This window comes from Falco naumanni, chromosome 7, assembly GCF_017639655.2.
Source record: "Falco naumanni isolate bFalNau1 chromosome 7, bFalNau1.pat, whole genome shotgun sequence".
Lineage (NCBI taxonomy): Eukaryota > Metazoa > Chordata > Aves > Falconiformes > Falconidae > Falco > Falco naumanni.
In genome coordinates, this window is record NC_054060.1 from 43125946 (window position 1) to 43144292 (window position 18347).

At 45.4% G+C, this 18347-nt stretch overlaps 1 protein-coding gene across 1 annotated transcript; it reads right to left on the minus strand.

Moving 5' to 3' along the window:
• Positions 1-8026: 8026 nt before the first annotated feature.
• Positions 8027-17462, minus strand: CALM1 (calmodulin 1). Its single transcript, XM_040599897.1, has 6 exons — positions 17263-17462; positions 14181-14211; positions 13150-13293; positions 10981-11087; positions 9367-9502; positions 8027-9132 (listed from the first exon to the last, which is right to left on the minus strand). Exons 1-6 carry the CDS (start codon positions 17263-17265, stop codon positions 9104-9106), a joined length of 450 nt encoding a protein of 149 aa, XP_040455831.1. The 5' UTR covers positions 17266-17462; the 3' UTR covers positions 8027-9103.
• Positions 17463-18347: the final 885 nt, after the last annotated feature.

The following is an 18347-nucleotide window of genomic DNA, read 5'->3' on the forward strand; positions in this document are numbered from 1 at the left end:
GAGGGAGAGGAGAGTTGGTGGGAGAAGAGGGCTGTCAGGGATCCTGGTGTCTTGGGATAGTCTGTTCCTGGTCCCACTTCCCTTGCTGTCTTGGACTTATGTCCTGCACCATGTTATGGCCCCAAGTTCAAAACCTGGCTCATCGATCTTTGCTGGAAACAACCTATGGGCAAAGATGATCCCTTAAAAAAATGAATTTTAGGCTCAAGATGGCTGGATGTCAGTGGTTGGTGAAGTGACTGCTTAATCTGACATCTAAAATTATTCTGGTCAGCTGTGGACAACAAAGCTTTTCCTGAATGCAAGGACATATGTGTGCATATATATGGGAGAGAGCGGTGCACTTCATGTTTTCAAAAGTAGTAACTCTTCTGAGATGAAAGCAGCATTTCAGGAAAGTGGTGAGGCAGGGCAGTGTACCCTCACAGCCACACTCATGGCCAAGGTAGACTTCCAGCAGCTTACCTCTCCCCAGACCAGGTACCCGCAGTCTGAAGCTCGGGACAACCTGCTCTGTTACCTGTTTTTTTGCAACCACTGCTCCCTGCTGCTGCAAGGCCAGTGAGGTGCAGATCCAAGTCCACAGCCTGGGGCCTGAGCAGAGCACAGGAGGGCTTTCTTCTGTGCCCTTACTTGAGCGATCACCCTGTCTGGAGCAACACAGAGAAGAAAGTTGCTTGGTGGGAAACCAGCAGGTTGGGACAAAATGTTGGTAGGTGCTTGTGAGAATGCAGATCTGGAAGAAGATGCATCATCGTCAGTCCTGGTCAGAGAGAGATATAGATGAACTGATGTACTGGTTTGGGCTGGGATAGAGTTCTTTTTCTTCATAGTAGCTCATACAGTGCCAAGTTTTGGATTTTTGACCCAAAAAGTGGTGATAACAGAGGGTTGTTTTAGCTATTGCTGAGCAGTGCTTACACAGAGTCAAGGTGTTTTCTGCTCCTCATGTGGCCGCACCAGCGAGCAGGCTGGGGGTGCACAAGGAACTGGGAGGGGACACAGCTGGGACAGCTGACCCCAGCTGACCCAAGGGATATCCCAGACCATAGGATGTTATGCTCAGCAATAAAAGCTGGGGGAATAAAAAGGGAGGGAGGACGTTCAGAGTGATGGCATTTATCTTCCCAAATAATCATTATGTGCGGTGGAGCCCTGCTCTCCTGGGGATGGCTGAATACCTGCCTGCTGATGGGGAGTAGTGAATGAGTTCCTTGTTTCACTTTGCTTGTGCACATTGCTTTTACCTTCCTGGTTAAACTGACTATCTCAACCTGATTTTTTGCACTTTTACCCTTCTAATTCTCTTCCTATCTCACTGGGGGGGTGGGGATGGTGGTGGTGGTGGTGGTGGTGAGTAAACAGCTGGTGGAGCTGAGCTGCCCACCTGGGTTAACCCACAACAGCAGAGAGGATGAACAAGGGGCAAGGAAACCTGGAAAAGTCTGACAGGCACAAGCTGGGCCTGATAAGGGTGGAGAACAAAACAGAGAGGAAGGGAGGGGGTAGGACAGGCAGAGGACAGGAGGTATGGGGTCACAGTTACAGTAAAGGGGTGGAAGAGCCTAGGACCATTAAAGCACAGCCTCCTGCAGGGCCTTGAGCTGCCCCCACAGTCCTTGAATCCACCTTTCCTCTGCAAACCCGTGGGCAAAGTGCTCCCTCTCCGTTTGGGGTTGGCTGGGGAAGCGGAAGAGCTTTGCCTGCCTTCCCTGTCACCTCACGTCACGGCCTGTGCTGAGCCCAAAGGCAGTGGCTGGGACGATGACTGATAGGGGTGTCACCATGATGCCACACAATGGAGTTTCCTGTGCTGGGAGCACAGTTCTGCTTTCACTCTCACAATGGTAAATTCCAGGATTGAAAGAGCCGTGAAAGTACAGAGTTACACCTCAAAGTTAGGAAGTGCCAGAATTGAGTTTCTTTGCCACTTCTATTCTCCTGCTTCCCTTCCACCCCTATATTTTATGGTCCTACCACAAAAACACCCTGTTTATTTCAGCTTCGCCTCCTCCCTGGCACAAGGGGAGCTGCTCTGGGCATGAATCAGCACGGTGCAATGAAAGAAATGCTGTGTAGTTGATCTCTTCTGTTGCAGTGAGTGATACAGGGGCTGGGAGAAGAGAAAGGCTGGCCTGCTGGATGAGGCAGGCTATGGCTGCCCTGGAAAAGGAGTGCTCACAGTCTCTGCGTGGAGTCATCGTGCGGGGTCGGCTGCTCGGACCCAGCTACCTACAGGCAGTTGCTACAACTGCTTGACCCAGAGGCTTAGACTGATTTTCAGACACAAAGGACACCGTTAATGACGAGGTCTCTTTGTACCAGACATAAGTCACAATTATGATTCTGACAAATGCTCTCAGAAATACTGCTTTGGACTTCAGTGACTGCACCTCAGCCCTTCTGTTCAATGAGGATAAAGCATGTCCTTACTTCACTGTGTGTCCTAAAAAGAAAACAGTATTTGTGAAGCACTCGAGTGTCTCAGTGCCATACGAAAATTTGAAGAAACCAGTAATTCTGTCTTTGGAAGAAGAGCTGGGTAATGGGTAGTGACTGGGGTATGGAATAATGCATTCAAAAATAAAGTTGCAATATTCAAAATATTTTTTTTTAAAGTTGCAAATATTCAATACACTGATGCAAAGATGCTGTGGGCAGCGTAGTAGGAGGCAAGACAGTGTCATCATGCTTTGCAATCCAGTTTGCAATAGGCCAAACTGGAGTTTCATGGATAGCCTTAACTGGGTATTTTTTAAATTTTGATTGCTTAGTTTTGTAGCCCTAAGACCACTCTTTTGCCACAACTATTTTCTGTGTGTAAAAATGTTTAATATAGAAAAGAATAATAACCCAAGCTAGTAAAGAAATTACTTACCTTCCTCTACAAATTCATTTGATGGAAAATAGATCAGCAAGGCAGTTTTCACACTTTAGCTGTGCTTTCGTAACTCCGCTGTAGAGCAAAGTATCTTCTTAGGTGGTGAAAAGATGTTTTAGTTATTGACCTGATTTACTGATCGATTTTACTTGTCTTTAATTCAGCTATGTAGGGTGAACAGCATCATGCTCACTTACTAATTGTCAGGGCATCTGGTGTATGTGTGTAGGAATTTGTACTTAATCTAAAGAAACAAAAAAGTTATTAGGAAATATCCATCAAATTTTATGTTAAAATCTGTGAGAAACTAGTTTTGATGATGCTGCACACGGATTCCTATGGATCTAAATACTCCATGTGTTAAAGTATTTTACTTAACAAAAGAAGTTCAGCAAAAAACTATCTGAAATTGTGGTTGTATTTTGTCTCTACCAGAATGTCTGGAGGAAATTATTTTTATTGTATTTGTAAAGAAAGCTTAGAATAAGCAGAGCATGTTTGGCAAGTTCTGGACTGCAGCAGGCTTACAACTAACTTTTCCAGGTTGTATATTTTCAGGTATATGTAGAGTTAGCATGGCAGGGCTTTGGGGGGCAGGTTAGAAACGGACAATCTGAGTGACAGCACCACTGCTAGGAAAACATAATGCCCAGGGAGCTCACAAATGTTTATAGCTTTATGGGCAACAAACACCCCCCAAGACAAGACTACACACCGGTCCCATGCTCAGGTATTCTTATTACTTTCACCCTACCCATTTCTTTCACCGTATCTTTTTTCAGAATACTTACTACACTGGCAGCATTGTAACTGCCCAGTGCAAACTAGTAAAATGCAGAATGCTATTTAATGCCTTTTTATGGATTTCTCAGATGATCCAGTTGGTTCCTGTTCAAATATTGTGTTCATTTGAAATGCTGCAACTGGTAGGGCAAGTAGAACTTGTGTTCAAGAATCTGTTTTTCAAATACATCATACTTAGAGATCTAGAAATAAAATAAAAATCAGAAAACATTTTGATTCATTTTTAAGTGATTAGCCCAGTTTTCATACTGTACTTCAACTGCTAATTATTTTAGATGTTCTTGCCAGGAAAAGGCTGCACTATGAATAATTCCTTCAGTATTTCTGGAGATGCCGACTTCTGAGGCAACTGAAATGGAAGTGGCTCTTTGGAGGAGATCTGTACAAGATTTCCCAGTCAGTGAAGCTTCTATGAAAGATCAGAACAAGAAGTCACCACGTACAAGGCTGTGGTACTCATCACCAGCTGAAGCCAGCTTTGTTGAACACATATAGGGATGCTGGAAAAGGCAACTTGCAACCTCTTTCTTAGGGTCTGGTGGCTATGCTGGTAGAGCTGCTTCTCAACTGTCTTTCTGTAATGTTGCAACTCGTTACTCAGTGCTGGTGTCACACAGCATCTCAGACTCCATAGGGATCTGGGAGAAGTTTAACCCCCTGCTGTAATACACTTCTTTTTTTTTGCACCAAATGTAGGTTTTTTCTCCTGGGGTTTAGTAGTTTGGTGGCCAAAAGGGCTGTGCTATGCTCTGAAGTAGAAGTCTGGCCTCTGCAGAGCAAAGCAAGTAGAGGGTCCTTATCAGTGCTACAGAGAGGAGAGCAGGACAGGCTGCTCTTTCTGCTCACGATTACCGTCGCTAGTAGGATGGAGAGCAATACAAGCACTCATTTACTTCTAGGTATCAGCTATGTTTAATCATCCATGGGACTGTAAGAGATTTTCTTAGTGTCTACCTAATTAGCAGCTCTGCCATTTGCGGGCATATTTGGCCACTTCAGTTCAAAACCAGATTTATTAATATCAAACTTAAAACAAATCATCAACTAATTACAAATATCCTCTGAATGCTTCCCTAGGATACTCACTGATAGGGGTTCTTAGAAAACAGAAAATCCTTTAAGTACTTGGGCCTTCATACGAATTTTCTACAGCAAATAACACCAGGAGTCTTTGGAACTCCAGATCCATACACAATTCATCATATAATTCATTACTTCAAAGTCTTGTATTTGGATTTTTTAAAAACCCAGCCCTCTAGTATTTTGGAAATGCAATGCTGTTATATAAAAACACCCCCACAACTTTTAAGTGTTTGTCTTACAGATTTTAAAGGTCCAGCTGCTCTGTCTGCAAGTGAACCACTTGCTTTCCTAAATGTCAGTCAGGAGAACCACATCATCAGCCCTCATCACCTATCTTCATTTGACAGCTAGACGTCTGTGGCCAGGAGACATGCCATGGTCCCACCACCGTCCTTTCTGTCAGATTTCACTTAGTCATTGAATTTTAAAAACAAACCAAAAAACCCCACCAAACAAACAAAAAAACCCCACACAAAACCAAACCCTAACTGAACTGCAGTAAGACAAGTGTTCCAGTTAGTTTCATGGTAAGGGAGAAGCAAGCCATTATTAACTCTTGTTATTTCTAAACCCTCAAGACTCTGCTTTTAGTTTAGGATGGTGTCACCTAGGAACAAGGATCTGCATTCACATCACATGCGTACTGCAATGTAGGGACCAAGACACAGCCTCACCCCCTCCCCACTCACCTGGGCAGGGTGCAGGAACAGGCAGCTGCAGCACTGTGCACTGCCCACAGACCAGACCCACACCTGCCTTTAGCGCATCGGTAAGGTGTAAGGCAATTTCTTGATCAGTTTTTGATAGTGCCTGTGTTTCTGAAGCTACACAAGTGTGACAAACGGTTGGGGATAAGAGTCTTCTACCACATAAGTAACCTCCCCCTCCCCCCCCCCCAGCAAACAAAACAAATGCCCCACACCTGGAGACATTTCAGTGCCTGAATTATTAATAAAATAAGCATGATAATGAATAATCTATGTAAGCATTTTCTTACCCTTTATTTTTTCATTATGATCAGAAGAGGAATATGATTAACAGCAGTTTAAACTTTAGCAGTACAATTTCAGTATTAAATATAAAACTACACTGCAAGTTGATGTGTTTTAAAAATGGTTATGTATACTCTAGCCTTAAATTTATGTATCAAATACAAGTAACTCAGTTGTTTCTTGCCTTGACAGTTAACATATCTAACAAATTTCAACAAGCCAGACATCCATCTTTTCCATTAAAAAAAATAAGCAAGCACACCAACTCTTATTCATAGCAAGGGGATGTAAAGATTCAACACTTTCCTGAGTGTTGTTCAAAGAATAACAGGTTCGAGAAAGTCAGTTAAGTAAGTGTAATGATAAACCTAAAGCTAAGCTGGAGGACCTTTTGATTAACTTCATATTTCATATATTACTTGCATCAGTTGAGAGCAACATGAGTTACAGAACTTCCATGAAAACAAGCCACTTACAAGCAGGTGGTTAAGCTTGATCAGTTTATTAAAAGGAGTATATGACACGGTTGCCTGCAATAGCAGGGGACTGGATCTGATGACCCAGGAAGTTCTTTCCAGTCCCATGTTTCTAAGCCATGCACCAAGTGTATCCAGCCCACACTTTCACAGTTGGAAAAAGCCAAAGCCACACACGCACACTCACAGAAAAAAAAAAAAAAAAAGGTCCTTGATGACACCATTTCATTTCTCTAGATAGTCACTATGCAGAAGGGAACAGAGCTAAAGTCCTGTACAGAGAACACATTTACTCGAGGTTGATGTGGTACTGAAGTCAGTTAATAATTAGATACCTCCAGGCAGATTCAGTTACAGGGCATACCAACACTGCACACTGCCAGACAATTTCTAATCAAGCCAAGAACCTCTTGCAGGAATGAGGTCTCTTCGCTAGCAAGCACAGAACACTGAATAAGCTAAAAGCAGCTGTTCTTAAATGAACTACCCTACCAACCGTGAGTGAATGACAGATAGATGGTAAGAAGCATTTACCTACTAGACAACATCTCTCTGCACACACAGGCAGAAGTAATTAGTTCAGAGCAGCAACCATTGCTCCTACCTTGCCTGTCTCTTGAGTATTTTCTCTTTAAAAGCTGGTCTACAGAATCAGTGCAGCCATTCTCAAGCACTACCAAAGTAGCAGTTTGCAGCTGCCATGCAAGACTACTTTCAAATGGTAGTCAGACATTCCCATCATCATGGCCAGTTTGCTAGACAGCATACAGAGCCATAGCAAAAAGCCTTTGCAACAACTAGAGATCTAAACAATTGCCTACATTCAGCCCATCTAACTTTTAGGCACTTTGTTAAGGTGTCTGGGTCCCTAGTCACCCAGAACTCCCCCCCCCCCCCCCCAGGGGGAAAAAAAAATAAATCACTGAAGGCATAGTCCCAGTTGCCTTCTGGAGGTGATGCTTGACCCTCACTGAGCAAATCTGCATTTCAAGCAACCAAATTCTTAACACAGGCACCTCAGTTAGACAGGATGAATGGAGACTTGCACCTCTTTCAAGAGATAATATCAATACTCTCCAACACCAAAGGCAATTAAGCAATTAAGGTTTGCAACTCCAGTTACTGTTTGGAAACAAACTTAGTCAAGTAATTAAGCTGCAGTCCCTTCCTCCCAAGCATAAAAGCCTTCCACATGGAGGCTCTGCTATTTGGGGGAAAAAAAAAAGAAAAAAGCATTCTTCTTTCAGACAAGGAAGAGTGGACATGGCTGCTTGGCCACTCATTCACAGGGAAGCTGAAGGGATCAGAGAATACTTACTCAGAGACCTGGAATGACTAAGCACTGCTAGTGCATGCAAAGCAGAAGTAACAAGATGGTTTTTAAATTAACCCTAGTCCTCTTCTCCACCCCACAAAATTCATGCAAGTGTTTGAGAAGATAAGTCAAGACATAATAGCCCCAGTTTCCAAAAAGGCTTAGTTTTTTTGTTGTGTTTTTTATCTTTTTACATATTGTAAAATAAGTGTCCTCTTGTTTTCTGTGGGTAGAGAAATGCATTTTTGGCATGTTTGATAATCATAGGTATCTATGAAGTCCACACTGTTTAAATTCTCCAACTAGTTTCTATAACCTGTCAAAAAAACTAAGCAACCTATACATGTTCCCCCAGCATTGACATGCATGCTCAGAGCTCTCCACTTTAGTGAAATGAGGTGTTACTTCTGTGCTGATAGTTGACGAGTCAGCATTACACGACTTTGAGACCAACTAAATTAACATTGTCGTAATATGAAAGGCAAGCACAAGTTCATTTATTTATAGCAAAGGTCTTGGGTTACAGGAGGTCAGTTCTTGCCATCTTGAAAAGATAGGGGATAACTTATTGCATACATGTGCATTATAATTTAGCAGCAAGTCATTCATAGAAACACTTCCCTCCTACTGCTTTTTTTGGTTTACCATCTCAATTATATATATATTTTAGCTTTACAAAGCATTTAACACCACCTTTAAGTTAATGGTCTTTTATTGGAAAAAAAGACTAGCATTTACAACTTGGAATGGACATAAATTGTAGTATCTTGAACAGCGATGTTGATAGTTGTGCTGAAGTCCATAGGCTACTCCGCCAGCTCCAAGTCATGGTACAGAAGGTTTTAAAAATATGAGAGTCCAAAGATGCTCCCTTGGTGAAGGTTTCTTTTAAAAATTTTGTGAACGGTAACAGCCCGACACCCGTTTCACTATAGTGCAATGCAGACAATGTTAAACCAGTATTTCAACACAGACATGCCATCCATAGTTAAGATCATCTTATTTTTGGAGCACACTGCTACGTACAGGAGAACCATTCAACCTTTAGGGCATTTTCTCTAAGTTTTGCATCCTTCAACCATTTTGCTGCATACCATCCTGAGGTATAAACCAATTTTAAAGTAAACCAGCTATGACAATTTATACTACAAATTGAACTAGAATCCACTGTTGAACAAAAGAGTGGATCCTTTAGGTTGGTTTTTTTTTCCTTTTAATACAAATGTCTGACTGTGCTCAATTGTCAAGCTGCATGCATGAAAAACTGGCCAGCCCAAACAGTGTAATAGTCATTAGCAAATGGAACTTTTGAGTTCACTAAGTGCTTCCTTTTATTTTCAAGGTAGTATAATTATTTATATTGTAAAACTGATGTTTATCTTTTGGGGACAGGACCACCAACCATTACATGCAGTTTGTGGACAGAAGGTATTTTGACATTCAGTTTTGCTATACAGAAACAGAATGAATAAATGAACATTTTTTTTGCAAGAGGTAAGTAAAAGATTCAATTTGATTCTTCTAGAGGAAAAAAGGTGTAAAGGAGGTCTCTTCACTTTGCAGTCATCATCTGTACGAATTCTGTAAAGATAAAAAGTCACTGTGATTTATTGTCTCCAGAGTACTTCAGCTGGCAAGTCTCTTAAACACACTTGGTACAAAACAAAAAAAAAAGCCCCTTTCACTGCATCTATGTTTTCATTCGCAGCAGTGGACAACCAAATAAGCTGGCATCTCAAGTACTAGAAATAAATGCCCTACGCAACAGGCTTTCACTCGAATAATGGTTTTGAGTCAAGACAAGAATCTTTTTACCTTCATAGTTGACTTGCCCATCCCCATCAATGTCTGCTTCTCTGATCATTTCGTCTACTTCTTCATCTGTTAGCTTTTCTCCTAAGTTTGTCATAACGTGACGTAGTTCTGCTGCACTGATATAGCCATTGCCATCCTGTGAGGAAGGAGTTACAAAAGATCATGATCAAAAATCCTGACATTAACTCAAACTACATTCCAGTAACCGATTCTGAACGAGACTTGCAGCACTTGGGACAGACAGGCAGACCTGACTGTATAACCCTATCGTATTTACTAGTCCCATTGCCTTACAAAGAACACATGCCATCATATCCTTCTATACAATTACTGTACTCTAAGAATAATTGCATGCCCGATTTCTAGCTGTGATAAGGTATTTTTAATACTTTTAAAGAACTTTCAAAAATAAACACAGAAACAAAATTAGCTTTGTTTATAGTGTCCACTGCCTAAGCAAGGCCAAAAAACCAAACCAAAAACACCAAGGCTGCTAATTTCCCCACCAGCAAGAATACGAAGTCAGCTTTCTCTTCTGTGTAATACTACCCTCTATAACCAGACTGCAGGTGGCTATATAATCTTATCCAAAAAGCCTGATGTAGAACAAACTTTCAAAGAAAGCATTTGAATTCTACTCATATGGAGTGGTGAAAAGCTTTGTGAGGAAAAAAAAAAATGAACAACACTAAGTCAGTGTTCCCATTAGTATCATTCCTAGCCATTTCAGAAATTGTCCTCTTCCATGTACAGGAAGAATATGCTAGCTTAGAGCAGGAGTTCATATGGCCACCACCAATAGATAAGCTACCTCAGTGGCTTTAAATTCAAAGCTAGTCTGCAGAAATAGCTCCAAAGTAGATGAAGTACTAACCAAACAAACAAAACCAATTTCCTCTAGGACACTTCCAACTAAGTACTACAGACCAGCACTTTTTTTCCATAGAAAGAAGTAGTAAGGCCTTCCTCCACACATGCATGTGCATCATCTTAGCAGCCACATGACCCATTATTCAAAACAATTCTCTTTTAACATCTGTCATCTCCACGCAATCCAGAGGGAAACTCCTGTTCTGAAATAATTGACCTTCATCATGTATGCCCAGGTATCATTAAAGGAGACAGGAAGTTGAGCTCTTAAGTTTTCCTGAAAGCAACCTCAGAGCCCACATATCTTGAAAACAGAACATGCAATGCTTTGTGTCCCTCTTAGCTTCAAAAAGCTTCTATAAATAAGTATAAAAACCTCATGCATTCATGCAAATGTTTCCCCATTCCCCCAAAGTCAGAAGGTACAGAAAAATCACAATCTTCCACCTCCCCACCCTCAGAAAAAAACAACACTCCACAAGCATTGAGTTCTGCTCATGTCTGCTGCTAAGGCCAGAAAGTTTTCCTCATGGATGAGCCTAAAGCTTTGACCTGCTGCGTAAAGCAAGTACAACCAGCCTACAACAGTCCTGGTTCTGTTTCCAGAACAGTCCCAGTTCTGTTTCAAGATCCTTTACTTCTGTTAGAGGATATTTTTTTCCTTCTAGACAAGGGAGAAAACACTGAGGAAAAAAGATGGACATCATTACTGCTTCTAAAGAGTATTTGTACTTGTAATAATACCTTGTCAAAGACTCGGAATGCCTCACGGATTTCCTCCTCGCTGTCTGTGTCCTTCATTTTTCTGGCCATCATGGTTAAAAACTCAGGGAAGTCAATAGTGCCATTGCCTTAATGAAAAGAAACTTCCAAAAATTAAACTTCCATGCTTTTCTTTATACAAAAACCCCTGGCATTTAACTCAACCAGGGACAAGACTGACAGATCCTCTATAAACCATTCTTACAGAGAACTGCATCTTCTCCCTAAATTGTTACCACTGACTTTTTGCTATTACAATGTGTGGCAGCCACTGTCACTGCAGTGTTTCAGCACAATGCTATCAACTTGTTGCCTTCTCTCCAGGTCAAGCCATATCATTTGCCACCCAAGTAGCAAGTATTAACATCAGCCTGGTGCTCTAAGGTTAACCAATACTAAGACTTACCTTTACTTCAAATCACTCCCCCAAATTAATCATTTAGTTTCTTTAAAGTCTCCCAATTGCTGTAGGGAGATTCCAGAAAGGAATGCATTATAAAGCTGGCACTACAGATCTAGGATTCTAAAATTTGAGAAAATTACACTTCACTGAGCTGCTCAGATTTGTTCTTTGTTAAAAACAAACTTCCTTAACATACACTGTGCACCACAGAAGTAATGCACCATTTTAAGGGGCAACAAGGATCTGCAGATTCCAGTGACATGAGAAAAGCTGCCATTATTTGACATTTCTGATAAGCCTATAGTAGGTGTTCTTGTATGAAAAACTAAAAGCCCCTGCTAATATCCAGGCCTTACCCCTAAGATTTTTATGTTCTTAATTCTAAGTAAGGATCCAAACTTCAAGCTGCCCAAAGATATGAGAGAAGTGGTACAGTAAAGAACCAAGTTCTTTAGAACAGCAGAAACTAGATCTGTATGGTCAGGACTCAACCCTGTATGCAAAAAATGCATTAAATTGTTCACTGTGCAACTACAATCTACCCATTCCATAAGTACAGCAAATAAGTTAAATAAATGCAGCTTAAGAGAACTTTCACAGCTTAGGGATTCCAGATGGAGACATACACAGCTAGATAAAGCTGGCCATGATGACATATACCAGCTAAATCTGAATACAAGTCCTGTACTCCGCTTCGAGAAATCCTCAATGAACACTTAAATTAACAGCAAAGCATGCTGCCATAAAACAACTTTAAGCAGATTGACAACCATACTTATCTGAAGTTTTCAGTCTCCTTTCATTTTGGATCTACCAGTGCAGCATTGTAGACTGCAGCCTAGAAAGCCACTACACATGAACTCTACACAGAGCACCTCAAACCCTGAAGTTTTCCAGTATCTGCATCTAGGAGTTAACAAATTAGGTCAACTTACACTTTTAGGACCATAGGTGTAATTAATGTAGTCTGGTAATCAGATAATCTATATTTATGCCAATATACTTTCACTCTTTTACAGAGGTATTTGAGAAAAATCACTATCACCACCAACATACAAGATCAAAGCCTTGACATCACTGATCAGGAAAAACATTTTTTCTTCTTGTAACTGCTAGCCTGTCTGGAGTCTGAGGAAACTTACACTTTCTGGCATCCATTGAAATTAATTCTGACAGACTTAGTACTGGAAGGTTTTCCTTCTTGTGCCTCCAATCCCTCCACCTGATCTATCAGTGAGCTAATACACTGCATTAGACTATACAGTATCTCCCTGTTGTGTTTTCAATGCTTGGAAGTTTAGCACTATTCCGCTCCTACCACATTTTTGGCACTCCTACCACATTTTTGGCATTGGACAAAACCACAGACATTAATACAGCTATTAAGACGAACATGGGCTGACGAAACATGTATAGAAAAGCTGGGTGGAAATGCAGGTTAACAGCAGGTCACAGCAAGTCAGACAGCAATAGGAAGCCTGTGGCCCATAAAATATTAACAATAAACAGCATAATTTTCTCTCTGCCCAGCCTCTTTTTTAGATTCTCACCAATACTGCCAGCTTCAACTGCTGTGCAGACAGCAATCAAAAAATTGATACCACTCAAGGTTGAGGTTCTACTGAGTATTTTGAAACTACCTCAAGAGATCAATGCCACAGAGTATTCTCTATGCAATCCAAGCCCAGGTGTGGAGGTCATACATACTTAAGATGATCACAGCACTAAACTATTTTTCCAACACTTACCATCAGCATCTACCTCGTTGATCATATCCTGCAATTCTGCTTCTGTTGGATTTTGACCCAACGACCTCATGACAGTTCCCAGTTCTTTTGTTGTGATAGTACCATCACCATCTTTGTCAAATAGGGAAAAGGCTTCCTTGAATTCTGGAGGCAGAAAGTCCCAGTGTTTAGTAACATCACCAGCATGAGAAAACTGCATACTAAAAATGCACACCACTGACAACGCCCGGTACAATTTTAAGAAACATTTTATCTAACTGTCCACATATTGAGAGAATGAACACTTTCAAATATAAATAAAACTTACAGTACCATAACATAATTTGCATAGCATATTCAAACATTTCATGTGGTGATTATCTGCATTACAACTCTCTAATGCATTTCAACATCATCTTGCTTGAGGCACTGTTGCACCATAAGCAGGAGCTGCTTGGGATAAGCGAAAGGACCCACTGAGTTCCCTTCACCATTAACAGACTTACGGTGTTGTCATTTACCACTTATTTTTAAGACACCAGACAATAAGAACAGATGTCAGCCACAAGTAGGTGACTGGTCTCCATACAGTCAAACAACGCTCCTTCTCCTAACCAGCTTGATTTACAGATAGTCTGTTAGAAGCCATTTAAGAAACACAAGCTTATATTAATTTCTAATAAATCCATTTTAGGTTTATTTGTTGCCATTTCATCTTCACTTTACTAAAAAGGAAGCAGTACCTATAAGAAGTTCACCTGTGTCTAGCAATTATTTCTGTTTTCAAGAAATCTAGGAGTACTTGGCTCCAGTCTGAAAGTCTAGAAAAATCATTATCTGTGGTCCAAGGAACAATCAGCCTAAATCAGGAGGCAACGAACCAATAATTTTCCCAAAGTTTGGTTTTTTATTTTTAGATGAGTGTTTTTAAAAAAGTGTTAGTACAGATTTGTAATTGTCAAAAAAATTTTCCCCCATTATGTTTGGGACAGTAGTTTTTTTTTAAATCACAAGGAGTTAGCAAAACCCAATCATTTCTCAAAAACACTTACCAGCAATCTGTTCTTCAGTCAGCTGATCAGCCTACATGAAGAATAGAACATTTTAGAATATCATTTACCTCTAGCTATGTCAAGCCAAGAGAGGCTTCCCTTAGATTCCACCAGTGATTTATCATTACTTTCACAAAGCCGCTTTCCACCCCTGGAATTCTGCCTCTGCAAGGAGATTCCATTCACCTACACCACACAGCCATTTCCAAAAGCATATAAGCTAACTTGTTTTGAAACTGCACATGAAGGACCAGGCATGCCATCCTTACATTTGGAGAATCCAATTTGGTCAACTGAAGGACACCAGGCAGACTCCTTGCAATTGGTCACAGAGGCATGAAATCCTTAATACCATGTGTTTGGGGTTTCACATCAGATGTCAGTTCCAGCAGTACAGTGACCCTAATAGTGTGTGGGGGGGTGTATTTGCACATTAACGGACTAATAACAAGCGTGCCACCTAGTGATCTAACACTACTGAGAGGCCCATCCTCCCCCACCACATTGCATCAAGTATTAGCTTACTGTACGCTTAACAGAAAGAACCGTGCCGTGATACTAGGAGGAATTACTTCTCAGTATTATGGAGATTTTTGCCATCCATGACAGAGAAAATGCCAGCTTTCTAGCATCATGTTATTTTCCCGTTCAGCCAAGCTGTTTAAGGTACCTCACTGAAATGCAAGGTGTTTTATGCATCATTTTAAGGTAGCAAAGCTTAAAATATGCCTGCTCGTGACCTTCCATACTTCAAGAGGCCACTGCTGCATCCAAAGGTATACAGCTCAGTGGGCAAATTAAATGGGCTTTCCCAAAGCTTAACTGTGCTAAACACATCCTTCCAGAAAAGCCTCTCCCTTCTGTATGACTAGAGCATCACAAAAAGCTCCACTGTTTTGAGTCAAAGAAGCTAACCAGTTATTTATGGAAGAATATGCAATTTCCTAGTAATAAAGGAAAGAAAAAACACCTGGGTTTTACACACACCTAGTCACATATACTGAAAAACACAAGGTACTAACTCCTTTTAAACTCATTTTACTGAGCAACTTTCACTAACAGAACAGAATTTTGTAGGTCAGAGAAAGCAGGCATCTTGTAACCGTTTTGTCCTAAAATACCTTTTTTGAGTATGAAAACCTAACTGCAGTGAAAAGCTACAAATACAATGGAGAATTAAACGCCTATACAGTCTGTTAAGGGGAACAGGGTAGGGTTTAAAGCCTGCTGTGTACATTAAGTGACAAACATTTCACCTGTAAATAGGTGTTGGGTTTTTTATTTATGTTTTCATGTCTGTATGTAATGATTAAACAATTCCCCATATGAACGGTGAGCTGGGGGGGAGGTGGGGGAAAAGGATAGAAACACGAACAGCTGAAGACAGCTCAAATTTAATAAGTGTTCTTTAGTAACAGCCAGAAACCTGCGTTCAAAACCCAGTTCGACTTCCTGCACGCTTCGTGATTTTCCAGAAAATACGAGGTTTTACTTAAAGATTATCTAAGGAATTTACATAACAGACTCAGTGCCCTGCAGAACAGGAAACCGAGCCACACCTCGGCAAAACCCTCCGACCCACAGCACCGGCTCGCCGCCCCATCAGTCGGAGCTCCCTGCGTGTTCCTAAAAATCGTATTTCGAATTAAAAAAAAACAGTCACCACCCTAACCTGGCACGCCGCGCGGTGCCCGAGGCGCGCCGCCCGCCCCCCGCCGCCGCGGGGCTCTGCCCGCCGAGCAACAGGCACGGCCGCTGCGCTCCCCCCGCCGCGGGAGCGGGGTACCCGGGGCTGCAGCCACCACCCCACCCAGCCAAGTCATCAGATCCTGCCCTGGTGATGTCAGCCTTCCCCGACGGGAAGGGGAGATGGAGAGACAGAGCCGAGCAACACCCAGATTGCCAAAACGCGATTAGAGGTCAGCCCGCAACTGTTTCGCCGCTCTCGTAGGAAGCGACAAACCGCCGGGAAAATCCCAGCCCTTCCTCTCGCCCTCTCCTGCGAGGAGCCCGGGCTGCCACCGCAGCGCCCGGGGATGACGGCGCTGCTCCCGGAGCCCACGGCGATGCGATTCGGCAGGCGAGGCGGGGGCCGGCACCGCCCGAGAGGGGGAGCTGGGGCTCGCAGCCCGCCGGGCGCAACAGGCGCCCTTTCCCGGCCGGCTGCCGCCCACTGCTGCACTGCGTCCCCGCTTCCCCTCCCTCCCCGGCCGCCGGCCACGCCACGCTCTCATCCTTCAGCCGGGAGGGCGCCGGGGTTCCGCAGCCTTCCCCACACCCTCCCCTCGGCGGCGGGGGCAGCGGCTCTTCCCCCGCAGACCCTCGGGCGAGAGGGAAGGCTGCGCTCCCCCCTCCGAGCCCGCCATGCGGGCGCTGGGCCGCTTCCAGCCGAGCGACGCGCACTGCGCCCCGGTCCCCCGCAGCCGGGGGGCGCGCGGGGGCCGGGGAGGAAGAGGAGGAGACATGATGTAATGCAGGCAGCGATGGGCTTCGCCGCCGCCACTGCGTTTTTTTTGGGGGATGGGGGGGGGCGAGGGCGCAGTAGCTGCAGCGCGGTGCCCTCCCCCGGGCGCCCCCCCGCTCCCTGCGCAGTGCAGCTGGTGCCGGAGCCCAGCGGAATCCGCGCCCGCAGCCCCGCGCCCCGCCCGGCGCGGCCCCCACCCGCAGCGCGCCCTGCCCGGCCGAGGGGCCCCGGCCAGGCGCGCCCGGCCCTTTCCGGAGGGGAGCGGACGCCACATGCGGGGGAAGGCGAGGCGGGGCCGCAGCGGGAGGGCGCGGGGCCGGGGCGCCCACACGGCAGGCCCCGGGGAACGGGGAAGGAAGCGGCGGAGGAGGAAGGGCCGCAGCAGCGCGGCGGGGGGGGGAGGGGGGCGTCCGCAGCTGCCGGCCCGCGCACCCCCCGGGCATCCGGGCGGGAAGGGCTGAGAGCTGCGGCCTCCCGCCTCCCCCTCCCTGGGGGGCTTACACCACCACCCACCCCCCCCCCGAAGGAAAGCCCGGCTCTGCCGACCCCACCGTCCCCGGCACCGCAGCGAGTCCCCTGCGCGCCAGACCGGGCGCCGCGGCCGGCCGAGCGACCTACCATGGCGCGGCGGCGGCACGAACTGCGCGACCACGAGCGGCGGTGGCGGCTGCTCCCTCCTTCCCGGCACGGCTTGGCGAAGTGCTGAAGATGTGAGCCTGCGCCGCCCCGCTATATATGTAGGGCTGTATCCCTCCGCCGGAGCGGGGCCCTCTTTTCTCTCCTCCCCGGCGCGGTATGTGTGAGGGTGACTGCGGCGAGCAGCCCTGCCCCCTCCGCGGCCCGGCCCCTCCCCTCCCCCGGCGGGCCTGTTTCCCCACCCCCACCCCCCGCAGCCGCTCTCCCCCAGAGGCGCGGTTGGCGGCCGCCTGCGCGCTGCGGGAGCCGGGGCTGGGACCGCGGGCTCCAGCCCCGCGGTGCTTCCCCCCCCCCCCCCCCCCCCCTTTTCTCTCCCCTTCCCCTCTCTCCTCGCCCCCGAGGTAAGAGCCACGCAGGGACAGGTGGGTGACAAACACCCCCCGCCCGAGGGGAGGCCCTGCTCCCAGGGCGACAGGGCTGCAGCCCGCCGCGGGCTGCGCGGCCGCCCCCCCGTCCCCGGGCCGGGCGGCGAGGGACGAGGGCAGCCTGGCTCCGGCAGTGGCCATTTTCCGCTGAGCGCCGGTGCCGGCGGAGGCCGCGGGGGGCGGCGGGGAGAGCGAGTGGTCGGCCCCGCTCCGAGGTCTGTCCCCGTCTCCCCGTCGCTACCCAGGCTGGAGTCCCCGGGGCTGCGGGGAGCCTCGGCCGGATTGATGCTTTTTTAGGTTTGGGTTTTTTTATTTTCTTTTCTTTTTTTCCTCGGCAGCATCCCCGGTGGCGGCGCGGTGGCCTGCGCTGCCCTGGGGAGCCCGGAGCGGCAGCTGGGAGAGGAGGATGGCACGGCGGGGGCGGGGGGCGCGTCAGTAAAGCACAGTCTTCGGGGATGTCTGAACAAGGCGGGCACGGCAGAGACTGGCAAGCCGGTATGGTGAAGCGAGCACCGCTGCTTTTTTTTTTTTTTTTTTTAATCATAGGGTTTTTGTCAAGCACCAAAATCTAGATGACAGTAAAATTCAATCCAGAATCGGTGGTCTACAACTGACGTGTCACTTCAGCCCCTTCTCAGCAGA